Source organism: Psammomys obesus, unplaced genomic scaffold (assembly GCF_907164565.1).
Source record: "Psammomys obesus unplaced genomic scaffold, mPsaObe1.curated_primary_1811, whole genome shotgun sequence".
Taxonomy (NCBI): Eukaryota; Metazoa; Chordata; class Mammalia; order Rodentia; family Muridae; genus Psammomys; species Psammomys obesus.
This window is the reverse complement of record NW_026596158.1, coordinates 4420046-4439755: the sequence shown is the minus strand read 5'-3', so window position 1 is coordinate 4439755 and position 19710 is coordinate 4420046. Positions and strand designations below refer to the sequence as shown.

Genomic DNA, 19710 nt, shown 5'->3' with positions numbered 1-19710 from the left:
CCGTGAGAACCCGGAAGTGGCGCGGCCTCGGCTGACGTCCGCCGAGATCCCAGATCCCGGCACGGTGAGCGTCCCTGCGGCTACAGCCCCCGACAGGGACCGAGCGGAGGAGCCACCGTAAGCGCCCTGTTCGGACACCAGAGCTCCGGGAGGTGCTTGGAAAGAGGGACGGAGTCACTAAGACAGGCATCTCCTGGGTTTGGCTCGGCGTGGTGGCGCCCCGCTGTCATTCCAGCGCTTGGGAGTCCGAGTTCAAGTCCAGCCTGAGCTACTAGCCAACTTGCTTGATTTTTATTTTTATTTTTTAAATAAATGAACTTCCCGGATTTAGACTTCGGTTGAAGTAGTTCAATGCCTGAAAAGCATTGATCCATACAGATCCTGCCGAAGAGATCCGGACGGTGTGCAACAGCCACTGCTCTAGCGGGGTCTTGCATTTTCCTCATTAGACCAAATCCCAGATGGAGAGGAACCCCTCTGGCGGTACAGGTCCTATCCACGTGCCGCTGGGGTATATTGTGGCTAATGAAAAATGGCGCGGGTCCCAGCTGGCTCAGGAGATGCAAGGTCAGTGGGCTGCTTCTTTCACAGTCCTTTCTTCCTAACACATTAAAGCCAGACGTGTGGCTCGCGCCTTGTAATCCTAGCACTCAGGGAGGCAGAGGAAGGCGGATCTCTGTGAGTTCGAGGCTTCCAGGCCAGCCTGGTCTACAAAGCGACTCCAAGACAGCCAAGGCTACACAGACAGCCCTTGTCTGTTGAAGAAGGGTATGGTGATGTTCCGTTGTAATCCCTGCACTCCAGAAGCTGAGGCAGGGGAATTGTTGAGTTGGAGACAAGCCTTGGCCACATAGCAAGCTCAAGGCCAGCTTGGGCTGTGACAGCCTGTCTCAAAATAATTACATAGATAAAATAAAAGGAGACTGGAGAGATGATGACTCATTGGTTAAGAGCATGTGCTGCTCTTCCTGAGGAACTGAGTTTGATTCCCAGCACCCACATTAGGTTGGGGGGGGGGGGACCTGAGACCTTGGTCTTCTATGGGTGTTTGTATTCATGTGCATATACCCTCGTATACACATAATGAAAAATAAACCAATTTAAAAGGAGGGGGGGGGGTGTTAGAGATGGCTGGCTCCCCAGCTCTGTGCATTCCGTGCCTGTGATCCCAACTCCAGAGGATTTGATGCCCTCTTCTGGCCTCTCAGGGTATCTGCACACATACAAATACTTTTAAAATGAGTCTTCATACAGATAAAAAACACACTCTATTGCTGACTTATTAGCTGGAATTTCTAAAAAACTCACTTTCTTGTCTGTTTTCTTTTTCTTTTTGTCTTGTCTGTATTTTAAGGAAAAGTTAGGGTCATTTTTGAGGAGGGCCTGGCATCAGCAGATTTTTACCTGTCCAGTAAATCTTGCATTCTCTATGTCACCGAAGCAGATTTGGTGGCTGGACATGGCTACAGAAAGAGACTTGTTCGTTTTAGAAATGTAAGTACTGAATTGGAGGTGCTGACACCTAACTCCTTGCGTCTCCATCGCCCAGCACTCCCAAGCACTAAGTGATAACTTCCTGAACTGTGAAAGGAATTGTGTTACCAAACTTTACTCTCTTCTTTTAAAGTCTGGACATCTTCAAGGGATTATTATAGTTGAAAAAACACAGACAAGTGACCAGTACTTCCCAGCAGCCCAGAAGTTTGCTGTGCTGGACCTTGGGATGGTGTTGCTTCCAGTAGCCAACCAGTCGGAAGCAGCCTGCCTCATCATCCAGCTGGTAAGTACCAAGTTCCTCCTTTACAGTGTCCTGTCCCGAAGGGTCTCAGTTTGCCTCAGACCCTTACTTACCAAAGCTGCCTTTTTTACCGTGGTGGTGGCTTCTCAAAATAGTATTTTTCCCCCCACAAGACGGGGTTACTCTGTGTAGCCCTGGCTGTTCTGGAACTCACTCTGTAGACCAGGCTGGCCTCGAACTCACAGAGCTCCTCCTGCCTCTGCCTCTGCCTCTGTAGTGCCAGGGTTAAAGGTGTGTGATGCCACACCCAGCTTCAAAATAATTTTTGACACAAGTTCCGCATAGCTGAGATCACAGGTGTAAATGGCCACCCTGGGTTTTAGGCAGTGCTGACAGCTGAGCCCACGGCTTTCCTGTGTGCAAGGCAAATGCTCTACCAACCAAGCGACACCACCATCTCCTGTCTTGAAACCTTTTGCTTTTGACTTTTGCAAGTGTATAGCAAAGGGAACAAGTTGGAGGTCTGGTTTTGGGCTCCAGGCTGCCCTCATTGTCACCCTGCATTTGTCCTGGGAAAAATGATGAAAACAGCACCTGGAGCACCTGGCAGAGCCTTTGCCTCATTCTCTCATGCCATTGTTTAAGTATCAGTATTTCTTGCTTTGTCTTTTTGTTTGGTTTTGTGTGTCGGTCACATGCATGCCGCCCCCCAAATAATGTAAACTAGTATTTCCCACCCATGACAAACCCCAGTAAAAACTCACAGAAGTCACACAGATGTGGGAGCAGGGATGAAGAAAATGTGATGGAGGAGTGATGAGTGAAGGGTGATGAGAGAGGAGGAATGAGGGAGGAGGAATGATGGAGTAGGGATGAGAGAGGAGAGATGAGGGAGGAGTGATGAGGGAGTAGAAATTGGGTGGAGGCAAGAGGGATGAGGGGTGATAGAGGAGGGAGGAGGGATGATGGAGGAGGGATAAGGGGTGAGGGATGAGCGAGGAGAGATAAGGGAGGAAGGATGAGTAAAAATTGATAAGGGTGGAGGAATGAGGGAGGAGCAATGAGGGAAGAATGATAAGGCAGGAGAGATGAGGGAGGAGGGATGATGGATTAAGGAGTCTAGATGAGGGATGAGGAAGGAGGCATGACGGAGAAGGGAGAAGTGAGGAGGTATAGTGGAGGAGAGATGAGGGAGTGATGAGATAGGAGGGATGAGGTTGGAGGAATATTGAAGTTGGGATGAGGGAGGAGGGAAAATGCAGAAGGGATGAGGGAGTATGGTTGTATGAGGAGTATGGTTGAGAGATGAGGGAGAGAGGAGAAAGAATAAATTAGAATTGTGAAGGACGGAGAGATCACAAAGGAGAGATGAGGGAGGAGGGATGATGGATTAAGGAGTCTAGATGAGGGATGAGGAAGGAGGGAGAATGTAGGAGAGATCGGGAAGAAGGGATGAGGGACAAGGGAAGAGGAATGAGTAAGTAGAGGACGGAAAAGAGAAGCGGTAGGATGGGTGAGGGTGGATGGATGAGGGATGAGGGTGTAGAGATGAGGGAGAAGGGATGATGGAAGAGAGATGAAATAGGAGGATTGGAGGAAGAAGGATTATGGAGAATGCATGACGTAGGAGGGAACATTCTGGAGGGATGGGGAGGAAGGAGGAAGCAAGATGAGGGAGGAGGGAAGAAGAATGAGGAGTGAGGAAGGATCATTGAGGGAGCAGAGAGGAGGGAGGATGGTGGGGGGGAGTAAGGAAAAGAGAGGAGGGAAGTGGGAGGATGGATGAGGCAGGGGGGAAGAGAGACCATGGAGGATAAATAAGTAAATTAATTAAAATAGTGTCAGGAGGCAGGTTCGTGGAGCAGCTACAATTCCAGCCCTCAGGAGCAGGAGGAATGTAACGTTGAGGCTATCCTGGGCTATATAGTAAGACTCCATCTCAGAAAAAAAAAAAAAGTGATAGGATCAGAGTATCTCTAAGGCAGAGGTAGACCACCTGAGGCTGAGTTCAGTTCCTAGCTTGGGGAAAGAAGAAAGAAAGTCATACATGAGGCTTAGCTCTGACGAGGAAAGGGCCTGAGTGGTTTTGGTTATGTAAGTTATTGTGTCATTAGGGGTTTTATTTTTATTTATTTATTCTCGTGTGTGTGCTATATGTACATTGTTTAGTATGCTTGCAGAGGTCAGAGGGCAGCTTTGTGGGGTCGGGAGTCTCCTTCCCCCTTTGCCTGGATTGCAGGGATCAAACTCAGGCCAGCAGGTTTGTTGCAGCAAGCGCCTTTTCCTGCTGAGCCGCACCACAGGCCCCTGGGTTCCTGTCGTTAAGCGGATGAGCATCTAGGGCTGAGAACCAATTGGAAATGCCAGCAGGCCCGTGGCTTCCAGCCTCCTCTCCATCCCCTCCTGTGTTCTCCTTCTCCTGTCTGTGAGAGAATGTTCTTGTCTGCCCATTGTAACAGCCAGTTACAGCTGAGGAGACCATCCCCCCCCCGCCCCCGCCTCCTCCCCCCGCCCCCCCGTTGGGAGCCTGCTGGGGTTCTAGCAGGGTCATGGAATTCACTCTTGACTGCAGAATGATGTCTGTGGAGACATTTGTCCTCTTCAGCCAAGTGTGCTTTGAAGGATGGAACGGCAGGTGGCACCAACTGATTGTCTTCACATCCTAGTTTGTGTTTGAGACAGGGTCTCACTGTGTAGTCCTAGCTGGCCTAGAGCTCACAATGTGGACCAGGCTGGCCCTGAATTCACAGAGCTCTGTCTGCCTCAGCCTCCTCAGGGCTGAGTTTGCATGCGCGAGCCACCTCATGTGCCCGGGGCTGTTCTTTCCTGAGGCAAGCTTCTGTAGGTCCTGTTGGAAACAGGGCTCTGGAATATTTTTTTACTCTTTTTAATCTGTTTTTATTAGGGTGGTGCGTGTGAAGGATGTGTGTCTATGTGTGGGTGTGGAGATCAGAAGACAACTTTCGGGAGTCTGTTCTCTACTTCCTCCTTTTTATAGAAACTGAACTTAGGTCGCCAGACTTGACAGCAAGTACCTTTACCCACTGAGCTATCTCACCAGCCCAAGATTTTTACCTACTTGCTTGCTTATTTCTTTATTTGCAGAGCTCAGAGTTGAACTTAAGGCCTCATGCATGTTAGGCAAGCATGCTGTCACTAAGCCATAGTTCCAGTCCTTTGAAACAGGGTTGTTTGGTTTTTTGTTTTATTTGTTTATTTTTTTTGTTTTCTTGAGACAGGATCTCTCTACCCCTGGCTGTCCTGAATCTCACTATATAGACCAGGCTGAGTGTAAACTCAAGAGATCCGCCTGCCTCTGCCTCTCCAATGTACTTGAATTGAAGATATATATCACCACTGAACTGAAATAGTTCTGAATAGATCATAAGTATGTAAATTCTTCATGGTTTTGACTAATTTTACCCTAAATATTCTGAAAACTCCATTTTTATGAATTCTTTTTTTTCTTTTTCATGGTTTTATGGTCTATACTTAAATAATTTCACTGACAGTTAAGCACTTATATTTCTGGCATGTGAAAACTCAATAGCTGAACTAAGTGGAAAAGCTTTTAGGGGGCTGGGGAATGACACAGTAAGTGAAGCGCCTACCACACAGACATGAGCATCCAGAGCCGCGTAAAAAGCCAGCCTCAGAGGTGCTGGGGAGGCGAGGGCAGGAAGGGCCTCGGAGCTCCCTGGCCTTCGAGCCAGCTTGGTGAGCTCTGGGTTTCATAAGAGACCCCGCCTCAAAATATAAAGAGTAACAGAGGAAGACGCCCAATGTCAACCTCTGGCTCACACCCAGGCATGTACATGCGCACTGCTGTGTATCTAAGTGTACATACATAGATACACCACACACATACACACACAGAAATTTTACAGAAACTACCTGTCCACTAGAGGACGCTGGCATGCTTTCCCTTTAACTTTCCCGTTCAGGTTCAAGAGCAAACCAGAGAACCCAGCAAGAACCCTTTCCTCAGGAAAAAGCGCTCCACACTCTCTGAGATGTCCCTCCTTCAGACTGTGCAGCAGATCCCAGGGGTTGGAAAGGTTAAGGCCCCGCTTCTGCTCCAGAAGTTTCCAAGCATCCAGCAACTGAGTAACGCCTCCATCCAAGAGCTGGAGGAGGTGGTCGGGCCCACAGTAGCACAGCAAATCTACACCTTCTTCACCCGGAGACAGCAGCCCCGCAGCTAACTTTTCTTCCTCCAGACCACAAACTTCAGCGTCTGGCTTTCATATTTAAAAAGGAAGGAAAAGTTCCCCTCTCCGTGGCAATGAGCTAAAGACAGGGAGAGGGCTGATGCAGTCACCCTGCCTCATTGTCCATCCGGGCAGTGACTTTGTGGGCCTCGGGGGCTGCGGGTGGCACTGCCACTTTCTGCAAGGATGGAAAGAGTCCCATGGGGGATCATCCCAAGAACGGCAGAGACTCAGCCTCAGCGGCAGCGTGACGTTCCAGGTGGCAGCTGTGAGGACCTGGCGCCATGTAAGGGGTGGCCCTGTCTTGGTGTCAGGGCCACAGCCCAGGTCACAGCACAGCCCGTCTGTCTGGAGCACAGCCCGTCCTCCAGAGCTGATGCCACGTAAACACACCTTTCTTTCCCCAATCCCCCCTCCTTCCCAACACAATAAAAATATTTATTTTGTGCCTTAGAGGATATGAAGTAATTAAGATGAAAGAAAAGCAAAAAAATTAATTCAAATAATGAACATGACTATTTATTTAAATATTATACAAACACAGCCCCAGGGATAGTGGGCACACTTTCCTTAAGGCATTTGCTTTCTCAAGATATTGCACAATAGAAAAATATTTAAATCCTCGAATTAAGATCCACAGGCTATATCTTTAAGCACAACACTTAAGCTGTGTCAACCATGACTCTGAAAACAGTCACAGTGTCATCCAACCGATAGCCCCAAAGTCAAGCTGGTAGTTAGATACGTCTTCAAAAGTCAAGGAGAGGTTTCAACTTGAGTAAGTTTACGTCTTTGCCTTGTAAACTGCAAAACTACTGTTTAAACCAAGACTCTTAAAATACATAGTTACATACCTCCTACTTTAGACCAAAAGAGCAACGTTTTGAGTATCAAACAGCATATTATCTACCCTGTAGACAGTATCTCCTAACACTGCTGTGTTAGCAACTGGTCAGTGTGATGGGACTGGAGGGAAAGCTGAGCCTGGACTACGTCTGGGCAAAACAGGACTTTATCCAGGAAATAACATTCAAATTATGTAGGAATGATGTAAGATATTTTTTCATTTCATAAATTCCCAAGTAGAAAAAGCTGCCTGTTTGGGTTTTTTGTTTTGTTTTCATTTGTTTGAGACAGGGTCTCTGTAGCCCCGGCTGTCCTGGAACTCACTGTGTAGACCAGACTGCTCTCAAACTCAAGAGATCTGCTGAGCAGCCTGGTTTTAGCAACTCCTCTAATTTGCCTCCATTCAAGGGTCATTTGAACTCAAGGTTAGGAAATCACTATCACCCAAATCTAGACACTCATCTCTCACAGTTCCTGAATATCATCACCACAGCTGTTGAGAACAGCCAGAGCAGGAGCTGGAGAGATGGCTGTGGTTTAGAGCACTGGCTGCAACCACGTGGTGGCTCGAAACCATCTCTAAAGGGATCTGATGCCCTCTTCTGGCTTGCAGGTATACATGCAGATAGAGTACTTATACTTAAAAATACAAAAACAAAACAGACACAGCCACAGCAGCTGGGCGATGGTGGTGCAAGCCTTTAGTCCTAGCACTCAGGAGGCAGAGGCAGCTGGATCTCCATGAGTTCCAGGCCAGCCTGGTCTACAGATCAAGTTCTAGAACAGGCGGGGCTACAAAGAGAAACCTCATCTAAGAAAAACAACAACAACAAAAACCAAACAAAAAACAGCCAATGCGTCCAGGCTCTTCCCTCCCCTGCTTTAGAGAATAAATAACCGCAGCAGTGTGAAAATCCCCACGCGGCTGGGTTTCCACCAACTTCTAGAGCTTTCTTCTCACTTTCTCAAGCCCATCAGACGCAAGCTTCCACTCTGAGAAGACGGGGTTGGAGAACGTTCCTATCATGGCACGGGTGTTTAGACGGCCGTCCAGCCTCGGGCTGACCATTCCGGTTCCTCCTTCAGTACAGAGAGCTGTCGGAGTTGAGCAGGCTGAAGGGAGTCGGAAGCTTCTTCTTGGTGTGAGGCCTCGCCAGGCCAACCTCAGGGAGGCACAGCGTGCTGGCCGACTTCTGTCTGTTCTTACTGGTGCCCCAGCTCAGGAAGGAGAGCTTTTTTGAGATCTTCTTGGCTTTGTCAGTCTTATCGTCCTCATCCATGGACAGGCAGATCATGGAGTAGGTTTTCTGCATCCCCACAGAGTAAGTGGCGCTCTTGTTATGCTGTCCGTGGGGAAGGAAGAAGAAAAGTGTTAGACGTAACAAGACAGTAATGACCGGCAAGTCTGAGACTTGGGTGAAGAGAGGTGGTGACTGGGAGGCAGAAGCAGGAGGATTAGAAATTAAAGACCAGTCTTGGCTACACGGTGAGTTGGAGTCACAGCACATACTGTGCTAAGAAACCAAAAGTTTCACTTGGGAGGCAGAGGCAGGGAGATCTCTGTGAGTTCCAGGACAGCCTGGTCTACAGAGTGAGTTCCGGGGCAGTCAAGGCTACACAGAGAAACCCTGTCTCAAAAAACCAAAAACCAAACCAAACAAAAGCAAGCAAGCAAGCAAGCAAACAAACAAACAAAAACCCAAAAAATCTGAGGCTCACACTATACAGCGTCCTTTCTGAAGTGAGGGTGACGGAGGCCAGTGAGATAACCCAGTGGGTAAAAGTACTTGCCACCAAGCCCGGGACCTGAATTCATCCTCTGGACCCATTTAGTCCAGGTGGAAAGAGAAAATGGCTCCTGTAGTTCATTCTATACCCTCTGCATGCACACGACAGTATGCTCACACAAGGTAATAAACGTTAAAAAAAAAAAAAAAGGTTGATTTTGATGTCAATGTGACCGAGTCTAGAGCCACTGGAGAAGAGGGAACCTCACTTTGAGAAAATACCTGCAGAGGAATTTTAATCCAGCAACATGGCTACTCTGAGTGGAATTCAGATACATCTTTGGTCCCAGGAAACAGAGGCAAGCAGATCTCTGAGTTCAAGGCCAGCCTGTTATAGAGCAAGTTGCAGGTAAAGAAAAGCTTAGGTCCAGGCATAGTGGCACACATCACTAATCCCAGCACTCAGGAGACAGGGGCATGCAAATCTGAGTTCTTGTCAGTACTGTTCGGTCAGTTGAGTCAGTGAGTAGAGGGGTAGGGCAGCAGAGCCAAGTTTGTGGCAGTTCAGTTTGTGGAATTCAGAGGCCATTTTACCATGGCCATGAGTGTTTTACAAAGAGATACTGAAGAGAGAACAAGCTAGATTTAGGTGAAGACAGAATGAGCCAAAAGATTAGAACATATTGCCAAAGTTAGTATGAGGCCAAGCAGAGCTATTCAGTGAGAAACTGAGAGAAGCCAGATTGAATCAGTCAGCCTGGAGAGGAATTTGAGCCAGAACAGTTGAGCTGAACCAGCCAGCCAGAGTTCAGAAGGGACTACAAAGAGTGCATTCATTCAGCAATACATCTATACAGAGGCTGAAAACATTCTAGGCCTGGATTAGATTGTACAGAGGCTAGAAGCTTCCAGGACTAGGCCTAGGTTAGCAGACAGAGGCAGTAAAGCCTCCAAGATAATTACCTCAGGTGAATAAAGGATACAAATGCCTCCATAAACTCAGGCTGTAGGCAAGCCTGTAGGGCATTTTCTTAATTAGTAATTAATGGGGGAGTAATTAATGGCCCAGCCCATTGCAGATGGTGCCATCCTGGTACCTGGCTGGTGATTTGGGGGTCTGTAAGAAAGCTGACCGTGCAGGCCAGGGGGAGCAAGCCAGTAAGCAGCACCCCTCCATGGCCTCTGCATCAGCTCCTGCCTCCAGGTTCGTGCCTTGCTCGAGTTTCAGCCCCTCTGTGCTCACAGCTTTTGATGAACTGTTACATGGAACTGTGAGTGAAATAAAACAAATCCTTTCCTCCCCAAGTTGCTTTCTGGTCATGGCACTTCGTCTTAGCCACAGTAACCCCACCTAGGGCACCTTAGACTCTGGTAATTTTGGGTGAGGAGTCTCTCTTTCCTAGAACGCAGTGAGGTATAGTGTCATTAAAACAATGAGACTGAACTCTCGGGCACCTGGAGCACCTCCACCCCCCTGCTTTGAGTCTGCCTTCTGGCATGGTTGTTAGGATTTTGGAACAAAAGCTGCTTCTGGGTTGCCTAGCAACTTATGATGTCATCATGTGTCGCTGGACAGGTGGCCACACCTGGAAGGCATGGTTACCTTGACCCTTAAAGGGACAACTGGACACGTGGTCCCTCTCTTGGTTTTTCTCTCTCTTGGTGTCTCTTACTCCTGGCCTCTTGGCCTTTTCCCCTTTTTCTCCATGGGGAGCCCCCTCTCTCTTTTCCCCCATCATGTCCTGCTCTCCCTGCTCTCTGCTCTCCCCTCTCTCCCTCCCTCCATCTCCACCTAATAAACCTCTTTATGTAAGATCTGTCGTACGTCTAATCGTCTTTATTTAGTTTGTACCATAACCTTACAGTGGTCACTTGGCTTTCTCGCACACATTGCCAACTCTCTTCCTTACCCCTCTGGCAGGATGTCAGCTCCAGTTAAATCCTGCCATGTGCCTGCCTCCCTTCCCCCGTTCTTCAAACAGCTGCAAAGGGCTTGAGAAATGCCCTCGAACTCACTGGCTTCCCTGACCTTGTGGCTCTGAATGACCTTTGACCTGGCACTCCTGGTCCCACCAGCCCTTTGCTCCTAGCTGCCTGTTATAATGCCCTCTGCTCACCTCCAACCACTCAACACATATGTAGCCTCGTTCTACATGCAGTTGTGTCGGCCTCAAAGAACAGGCCCTCCTGCTCCTGGCTTCCACTCCCTCTCTGCCAGGTACCAGCCCACACCCTGCGTTCTGGCCTGACCCGTCCTAGCAGACAGGCTCACTCTGCTGTCCATGCGTGGTCTGCAAGCACACCCCCCACACACACACATTCTTTGAGACGCTTCAGCGACCCTTCCCCCTCCCAGGCCTGCTCCTGGGTCTGTTTCCCTTCCCGGCTCTCCCCCTCCTTTCCGGGCTCTCTTTTCTGCTGCTGTTGCACAGTGTGCTCCCCGCTACTGACTCCCCAAGCCTCTGAAAACGCTGCCTGGTCTAACTCCTAAAACCTACTGCCAAGGGCACCAAGGCCCGGAGAGGGTATTAACTGGCTGAAGCCACTCGGCTTGTTGGCACTCGGGGCCCGATTCCAGCTCTTCACCGCAAAGCATGGATTCTTCCCAGGGCTCCGGGGAGGAGCAGGGATTCCACCAGTCAGAACAGAGGGTGGCGGGCAGTGATTCAGGCAGGCCCAGCCCGTCATTTGTTCTCGCCACTTACTGATCTTTTCCTCTCTGGGAAGGACCCCAGGGCATGCTGAGCAAGCGTTAGATCCTGAGCCACATTCTGTTTGGAAGGAAAGTCAGTCAGAAACGATGTTCAGGGGCTAGAGAGACAGCTGGGCAAGGGGGATGGTACAGACAAGCCACAGGGGGGAAGAGCGTCTGCGGCTCTCCCGGGAGGACCTGAGTTCAGTTCCCAGCACCCACGTCAGAGGGCACACAACTGGCTGTAACTCCAGCTCCAAGGAGCCTGTGGCTTGTGGCACCCAGCACCGTCACTCACGCATGAGTCCACACCCACACGCAGACAAAAACCTACCTACATATAGTTAGAATTAATAACCACAGTGGTCGGGTGCCATCATCTGAAGTCTTCCTTGGCTACCAAGAATGACCGTAACAACCATGGTATTACTGTCACACCTATTATATAAACACATGGCTCGTGTCCTGCTCTACCCGAGTTACCTACACTAACTCACTGAGGCCCACTACGACCCCAGGACACACGTCCTCTCTCCCACTATCTTGAGTGTCAGAGCTCTTCTTGGACTTACTCAAGGCCCCTGACTGGTTCAGGCCAGAATTCAAATGCGGCTGGGCTGTTTGCTGAGTGGCTGCTTTTAAAACCATACCCTGTTGGCCTGGTTCAAAGGCCGGGCAGCAGCAGAGAGAAACCTTTTGATCGTTCATGGGAGCAGAGCCAGCTCCGTGTGTCCAGATTCCTGGTGACGCTCAAGACCACGCACAGCTGTGTGTTTGTTCTCAGGCTTCCTGGTGGGGACTTTACTGCCTGTCCAGAAACACCACGGGCCTTGTGTGTGTGTCCACCCCACAGCATTTTCCAGGTTTTCCTTCCAGCATGTTGTGGGTCTATACTTCCTCATCCCCTGGTCTCTACTTAACTGCTTGCGTTTATTTATCGCTGGCTCTTTCGAGGCTGCCCTCATGCTTCGAAGCGATGCAAACTGTTCACTGTGGCCTAGCTGGTGGAACGGATGTTCTCAGATGAGCCTTGAAGGTGATGTCTACCAAGGCCAGCCAAGGCCAGCTCCAGTTGCCACACCTTCCCCACCACGGTAAGCCGTGTCCCCTGAGGCCGTGAGCCTCTGTAAACCTCTAAGTCGCCTACTTCTGTCCTTATTTCGGTCACAGCAACATGGAGTTAATACAGCTGAGAAATACTGCATATGAGCTCTGTCCCTCTCTGTCTCTCTGTCTCTCTCACACACACACACAGAGTCTACACCACCTGGCGAGATACTCACAGCCCACCTCCAGGCAGCAGAAATCACTGGTCTGTGAAGACAGAATGGCTCCCAACCTCCACCCCTGTCGGCAAGCCCCGCCCCACTTCCTGCAGTTGACTCTGGTCACCGTGCTTGAGGAAAGGTCTTCCCCTGTCCCGCTGGCACAGTCTGTGCTCCTGCTGGTGCCATCCTTGGCACGCCCTGTTTTCTTTCTTTTTTCTTTTCCCAGATTGATTTATTTCTTATGTAGACGAGTGCTCTATCTGCACGAACACCCGAATGCTAGAAGAGGGCCGCCAGGTGGGTGCTGGGGAATTGAACCTCTGAAAGAGCAGACAGCACTCTTAACTGTTGAGCCCTCTCTCCAGCCCAGCCATCTCTTCAGCCCTTGTACCCACTGCTGGACCCTGGACCACGTTAGTCCTTTTCTCAAAACCACACCTGTGCTTTGTACAGGCCTCACAGGGCTTCTTGAGTCAACTGGGGAGAGGCCCTGGGGCCCTCGTAGCCTTGGCTTCCAGTTCTACACCACTGTCGGCCCCTTTCACATTCACCTACCAGATGCCATCAACCATACCAAGTAGCTGGAACAAGGGGGCCACTGGATCTGGGCTTTCCACCTCCGAGGTTGTGAGTGAACAAACCTCTTTGTCTCATGAGCAGTTAGCCTCAGGTCCCTTGTCACGGTAGTGAAAAGTGACTAGCAGACACAAGCATCGGCTCAGAGTACTGAGAACAAGAGTTGTTACGCCGTGAACGGTCTAAGGTGCCTTGTTATGTGTGGCAAAGTGCAGAGCAGAACTGACACTTTAGCGCACCTCCTTCCGCTGGGTAAATGGTCAAAGGCTCTGACTTCACACAGGGATCCACAGACACATCAAACACTTCCAAGATCTCTCGGGAAATGGCTATCACCGTCTCTAAGCCCTTCCGTATAAACCAACCATTTGTTTACCCTATCGCCTGCCTGCCCTCTGTCTGTCTGCACCCACCCGTCAATCTGGCACAGGGTACAATCGTACACTCTATCCCAGGCCTGGAACTCAAAACCTTCCCACCTCACACTCCCAGGTGGCAGGCTTCCTGAGACACACTGTGCTCAGCTTTATCTGAACACTTTCTGAGACACACTGTGCTCAGCTTTATCTGAACACTTTCATTGCATTATTCCTGTGAGTCAACAGAATTTAATCAGAAAAGTTACCCCAGGGCGAGGAGCGGAAGAGAACCCGGATGGCTTTCGATGCTCCTGCCACGAACCTGTGGGAGACAGCCCAACTCCCGCTGACCGCCCCCAGCCCGTCAGTGACCACCAGGGTGTCTGCACTCACCATGGATGATGTGGAGTCCAGGAGGCTCACCACCTTCATCTCAACCTCCTCCCCGCCAAAGCTCTTAAGCAATTTCATGACCTCACTCACGGTCAGCCATTTACAATCCACGCCTTGAATGGAAACAATGTAGTCTCCTTCCTTAGCTCCTGCCAGCTAAAAACAATTGTTTGAATAAATGTCAGGAATTACTCAAGGAACTCTACAACTCTCCCCAGATTCCTGCTCCAAGCAGCCAGTTTGGTTTTATCTTGTGAGTGTGAGTGTGTGTGTGAGTGTGTGTGAGTGAGTGTGTGTGTGTGTGTGTGTGTGTGTGTGTGTGTGTGTGTGTGTGTGTTGTATCCATATGCTAATTAAATGCTCCAGCACTGAGCCCTACATTTACATAAAGTTTACTACAAGAAGTAAAAACTCATCTGAAGGGCGGTGGTGGGTGTAAAGTACCCAGAAGGCCTTTCGCTTAAGAGTCAGACCTCTGACGTGGCCAAACCCAAACCTCCACCACCCAGCCACTGTGCCCAGGCTGCTGGTTCTGAGTCCTCCCTGCTCCCCGTGGGTCTTCCCACTTACCGAAGCAGAGCACTGAGGATCTAGGAAGTGCACCTGGACGGGGGTGTTCCCTCGCAAAGTGAACCCCAAGTCTCCTTCTTCCACCATGAAGTGAATGCCTCGAGGAGGCGTCCATCTTTTGTTGGCCGAAAACACAGACAGGGGGCCCTTGGGAAGAGAGGGTCAAGAGGTGGATGAAGGTTTGGAGGCTGACTTGCTACACCGTCCAGGCCAGCCTCAAACACGTGGATTCAAAGGACGCTGCTCCTGCCTCTGTTCTTCAATCAGCTCCCTTACGCCTAACGTCACGTGGGGCAGTGTGAGCTGGCGCAATCGTGTAGGAACAGTATTTACATAGTCTCTAATGTAGCCAGTGTATCAAAGATTACCTTATAGAAATTCATTCATATTCTCTCTCTGCAGGGATTCAAACCCAGGGCTTTGCTCATGCTAGGCAGGCCCGCTGTAACTAAGTTATGCCGCTAAGCCTACTAATTATCTCAATAGGGCCAGGCCAGGTGGCACACACCTATAATCCCAGCACTCCGGGAGGCAGAGGCAGGCGGATTTACACGGTGAGTTCCAGGACAGCCAGGGCTACACAGAGAAACCCTGTCTCAAACAAATAAATAACGCCCCTCCACCCAAAAGTAGTGAAATAAATAAATGAATGACACGATCAACGTACCAGCTTCTGGAAGAAGTCTGTAACCGTCACTCTGGAGAACTGGGGGACCATTATTCCTGCCTCTCGCTCAGTTCTTGCTACAAAAGAAGATTATAAATTAGGGTAAGCGGGTGCGTCACGGAAAGTAGTTCCCGAAAACTTGGGTCTCAAGGCCTCCCCCCAAAGACACCAACCAAGTTCCCCTTGGCTTAAACATATGGAAACCCCCTCGAGCCTGGCCCCAGGTAACCATGCTTTCCTCTGGGCACTTCCTAGGAGTCTTAAACCATTTGAAGCCAGGACACCGAAGACCAGACACAACTCTGCCTTCTGATATTGTTCATATTCGGGGGTTCTCGACCTTCCTAGTGCTGGACCCTTTAGTCCAGTTCCTCATGTTGTGGTGACCCCAGACATGAAATTATTTCACCGCTACTTCATAACTGTCATTCTGCCACTGTTAGGAACAGTAATGTAGATATCTACGCTTTCCAATGGTCTTAGGCGACCCCTGTGAAAGGATTGTTCAGCCCCCAAAGGGGTCACAGCCCACAGGTTGAGAACTGGCTGTTCTGGCAGACTGCTGGACACCATGGCAGGCTCCCTCCATTCACACAGTGACTCTGCCAGCTCTTAAGGTCATTAACAGGGTGCGACTAGAGTGGTGGCACCCTCCTGTGAGCCGGAGTCCTCCCTCTTGCCATGGAGTATAAATCTCTACCTCCGGAGCAGAGGGAGCACAGCAGCTGAAGGGAATCCATTTGTACTTACACCAGAGGTGGGATGACTGGGGACAAGGACTTGAATCCGTAAGCATTTCTTCCTTGCCTGTATTTTGTCCTTGCTGGAGATGCCAGCAATTACACTGAGCCACACCCCAGCCCCTCACTGGGGGATTCTAGGCAGGGGCTCTACCACTGAGCCACGGACCCAGTATTTCTAATATTAGCACCATCTTCAGTGCTAATACGGATGGGACCTTTGAGGTTGCCAGACCTCAGATGCTAATACTGATATAGAAGAGCCCAGGATTCCAGCATGAAAAGTTCCCTAGTTCTAGGGGCAACTCTAGAGACCAAGATCAGAGATGTAGGAAACAGGGAGGGTGAGAGATACTGTGATACATATATTTTTCGGCTCTCATCCACAGTTCCTGGTTCGTAACTCCCTCCCCACAGTGGGCTATAGAAACTAAAATTCCTGTCCTCCAGGAAATCATGAAAACTCTAATCTTTCTGTGTAGGATCAGGCCACAGGACCTCTGACCGATGCTTGTCAGATAGCAGGTCATGAGATCTCTCCATTCCAAAGGGACCTGCCCCATACCCTGGAGGCAGGAACGCTGCAGAGGCTCTCATATGCCCCGTTTGAGCTGGCTTTTCCTCTACATCCTCAGGAGGGTCCCAGCCCAACTGGATTACCCTCCACTTCCCACCTCTACTTTCTAAAACAAAACAAAACAAACAAAAAAATCCCTACTGTAGAGCAACCTATCTGGTGAGGTCCTGCCATTTCCCAGCACAGCAATAACCATCCAGGCCACCTCACCACTGTGATAAGGGACAGCTGGGGAGATGTTTAGAAATATTGGGGCCACAAAAAAGTGAGAAAGCAAGTCCAGAGGTACAAACAGGTGTATACATTTGGCTTCCAAGCTAAGGAGGCAGAAGGGAAAGACGACAGCCAGCGGCGTAGTCCGTGGTGGAAGCTGCAGGCCTCAGACCAAGAAGCAAAGCCCAGAGCAGGCTTGAGACACCATGAGGAGGGGTATACCCAAACCAACTCAGACAAACAGCTCAGGGAAAGGTGGGAGGGTGGGCTGGACAAGAAGTCAGCAGAGGGCAGAGCAAAGCATACTAGAGCAAAACAAGATCAGTTAAGCCTGAACCACAATGCCAAGAAAAGCACAGAAGAGACAGAGAAGGCGGGGACTGAGAGGAGGGGACTGAGAGGTGGTACTGAGAGGAGGTGGAGACTAAGGGGAGGCGGGGACTGAGGGGAGGCGCGGACTGAGGGGAGGCGGAGATTGAGAGGAGGCGGGGACTGAGAGGAGGCGGGGACTGAGAGAAGGCGGGGACTGAGGGGAGGCGGAGATTGAGAGGAGGTATAAGGGGAGGCGGGGACTGAGAGGAGGAGGGGACTGAGGGGAGGTGGGGACTGAGGGTGACAGGCTCTGAAGTGAAGGTGGGAAGAAAAAGGTAAAAAGGAGGTAAAAAGGGTAAGAGCAGGACCTGCCACCCCCATCCCCACCTTGGCAGAAATAAGAGTTTTACTATACAGCCCATGTCAAGGCTGACCTTGAACTTATGGCATCCTCCAGCCTCACCTCAATACTAGAATTACAGGTATACCCACTACATCCAGGCCTTGCACGAGCCCTGCCAGATGGCCAAAGAAATACAGGCCTGTGTAGCTGAGGTAAGGCACAACCAGCCCACCCACCCCCCCACACACACACACACACACACTCCGCAGGTGCCCAACAGCCGGCTGACCAGTCCCCACCACTCACGGAGGACATCGGGAGCGTCAATCAAGTTGAGCAGATCATCATCCTCTCGGTGCTGGGTGTACTTGAGCTGAGTGCGCTGGTGGGCAGCGGACAGCACATCCCGGAGCACCTGAATGTCCCGCAGCTTCTTGCACAGGTTGGCCTCCCTCAGCGACTCCTCGTGGTGGCCAATGGCCCGGTGCAGATGTCCTTTACCTGCAGACAGAAACATCTCTCAGACCAAGAAAGGCTTTTCTGGTTGAGCAACATTTGGAGCTAAGATAAAAATGTGGAGTAGGTCGGTGGAAGCCCATGCCTTTAGTCCTAGCAGAGATAGGCAGATCCCTTTAAGTTAGCTGCTTTCTAAAGTCTAGGGTTACAAGGAACAAGGGGATGGGGGTGGGGAGTGGTTCACACCTTTAATACCAGCACGTGGGAGGCACATGAATTTGATTCCAACACTTGGGAGACAGAGGCAGGCACAAAGGAATTACAATGATTTAACTTTAAAAGCCACTTAGAAAAGGCAGGCTAAAATTTAGAATGAATGTCCTTTATAATCTAGTATCTTTAGGCATATTTAATTTCATATTTTCAAAAGGACTTTCTTTAAATTTCAATTGAGAGATAATGTATTTTCTATCACCGAAAACCATTCTGCCCTAGGAAAGACACACACCACCAAAAAAGAAATGCCCCAGAGTTAGAGCCAGGAGAACATCATAATCAGCTGTTTACAATAAAAGTTCTTGGATAAAAGCTCTGTGATAGGGCTCAACCAAACCAAACAAGAAACAGGGTTTTACAGCTCACAATTTTGGGATTCACAATGGGATCAAATAACCTGCAACAAGTAACTTTAAATTTGTGTGTGTGTGTGTGTGTGTGTGTTTGATGAGGTAACTTTTTCTTTTGGTGATGGTGGGGGTTAATTCTCAAATATCCCAGGCTAGACTTACTCTGCAGCCAAAGCTGACCTTGAACTTTCGATCCTCCTGCCTCCATCTCCCTAGTACTGGGGTCACAGGCATGCTCTGCCACACGTGGATTACGTGGTGCTAGGAACCCACCCAGGGCTGCAGGCACGCTAGGCGAGGCTCTGCCAACTGAACAGCTAGGTTAACTTTGAGCAGAGCTCTGGGGTCAAGCCGCAGCCGCAGCCTCGGGGATACGTGACAGGAGAGCATCCCTGAAAGAAGAACAAGTGCAAAGGCCCTGGGTCAGGAGCACAGCCAGGTCTTCAAGGAAGGTGGGTTATGGCTGGAGAGAGGGCGGACAGAAAGGTAGGATGACAGGTTAGAGCAAGGGCCAGATCCCTCCTGACCATACGCATGCTGGGAAGGCCGGGGAAGGCCAGGGAGGAGCCCCTCAGGGCGTGAGCAGAGGACTAAGGTGGCCAGGTTCCGTAGGAAGAGAAGTGCGGAGAGCAGCTATGAAAGCAGGGGTCGTAGCAGGCCTGTGTCACAGGGCTGTGTGGGGATTAATCCAGTCACCGTGGATGAGGTGGGTTCCATTGTGTGACTTCAGCTAGAGTGTCCCAGGGGGTAAGAGGAGGTAGGAGCTGAGCCGTGTGATTTGCTGGCCAAATGTGGAGTGAAAAAGGCAGGTGGGAACACCAAACGCCGCCAACACTCTCACCAAGATGGGGAGATGGTCACGCTGACACGGGGCAGAGAGCTAAGCCAGGATCCCCCATCCCAGCATTCACTCACTATTGGTGAAGCATAGAAACAACAATGGGAGCCAGGGCATACCAGCACTTGGGAGGCTGAGGCAAGGGGATGGCGAGTTCAAGACTGGCCTGGGTGGCTTACTAACAACCTGCCCCCTAAATGAAAAAAAAAAAAAAAAAAATCAGCCAGGCGCCTGTAATCGCAGCACTCTGGGAGACAGGACAGTGGTAGTCAGGGGTTTGGGTCAGTGGTAATGTGTTTTCCCAGCATAGATGAGACCCTCTGTTCAATCCCCAATTCTGAAAAACGAAGGAGGGAGGACTCAGGAAGCTGAGGCAGGAGATGGAGATCACTGCAAGCCTGAGAGGGCTGTGCTGCAGAGAGATGACTCTGTCTCAAAAGGAAATGGATGACCAAATAAATGAATTAAAAAAGAAAAACAGTCAGGCACGGTGGCACATGCCCTTAATCCCAGCACCCTGGAGGCAGAGGCAGGTGAATCTCTGTGAGTTCGAGGCCA

General features: G+C 50.1%; 2 protein-coding genes across 3 annotated transcripts in view; one reads left to right on the top strand and one right to left on the bottom strand.

The window, feature by feature from the left end:
- The first annotated feature begins 27 nt into the window (after window positions 1–27).
- Faap24 (FA core complex associated protein 24) lies at window positions 28–12608 on the top strand. 2 transcript variants are annotated; one of them, XM_055594829.1, is made up of 5 exons: window positions 28–567; window positions 1355–1494; window positions 1628–1780; window positions 12169–12308; window positions 12470–12608. In XM_055594829.1, the coding sequence occupies exons 1-5, from the start codon at window positions 462–464 to the stop codon at window positions 12594–12596; spliced, it is 666 nt and encodes a 221-aa protein (XP_055450804.1). In that variant the 5' UTR covers window positions 28–461; the 3' UTR covers window positions 12597–12608. The 2 variants fall into 2 exon arrangements, with proteins under 2 accessions (XP_055450804.1, XP_055450805.1); XM_055594830.1 differs by lacking the exons at window positions 12169–12308; window positions 12470–12608 and adding an exon at window positions 5683–6402.
- Window positions 6447–19710, bottom strand: part of Rhpn2 (rhophilin Rho GTPase binding protein 2) — a 57408-nt gene continuing 44144 nt past the window's right edge. Inside the window, exons 11-15 of the mRNA XM_055594828.1 lie at window positions 17539–17733; window positions 15048–15124; window positions 14381–14527; window positions 13811–13966; window positions 6447–8138 (exon numbers count right to left, since the gene is read on the bottom strand). Coding sequence (XP_055450803.1) covers window positions 7878–8138; window positions 13811–13966; window positions 14381–14527; window positions 15048–15124; window positions 17539–17733 — 836 coding nt within the window. The 3' untranslated portion in view covers window positions 6447–7877. The remainder of the gene's footprint in view (window positions 8139–13810; window positions 13967–14380; window positions 14528–15047; window positions 15125–17538; window positions 17734–19710) is intronic.

What these genes read in the sequence shown, in the direction of transcription:
- Faap24 (XM_055594829.1), top strand. Translation starts at nt 462, where the DNA reads ATGGAGAGGAACCCCTCTGGCGGTACAGGTCCTATCCACGTGCCGCTG. An exon ending in GCTGGCTCAGGAGATGCAAG is followed by an intron (nt 568 to 1,354) that starts GTCAGTGGGCTG and finishes CTGTATTTTAAG; the next exon opens with GAAAAGTTAGGGTCATTTTT. An exon ending in CCTGCCTCATCATCCAGCTG is followed by an intron (nt 1,781 to 12,168) that starts GTAAGTACCAAG and finishes GGCTCTTTCGAG; the next exon opens with GCTGCCCTCATGCTTCGAAG.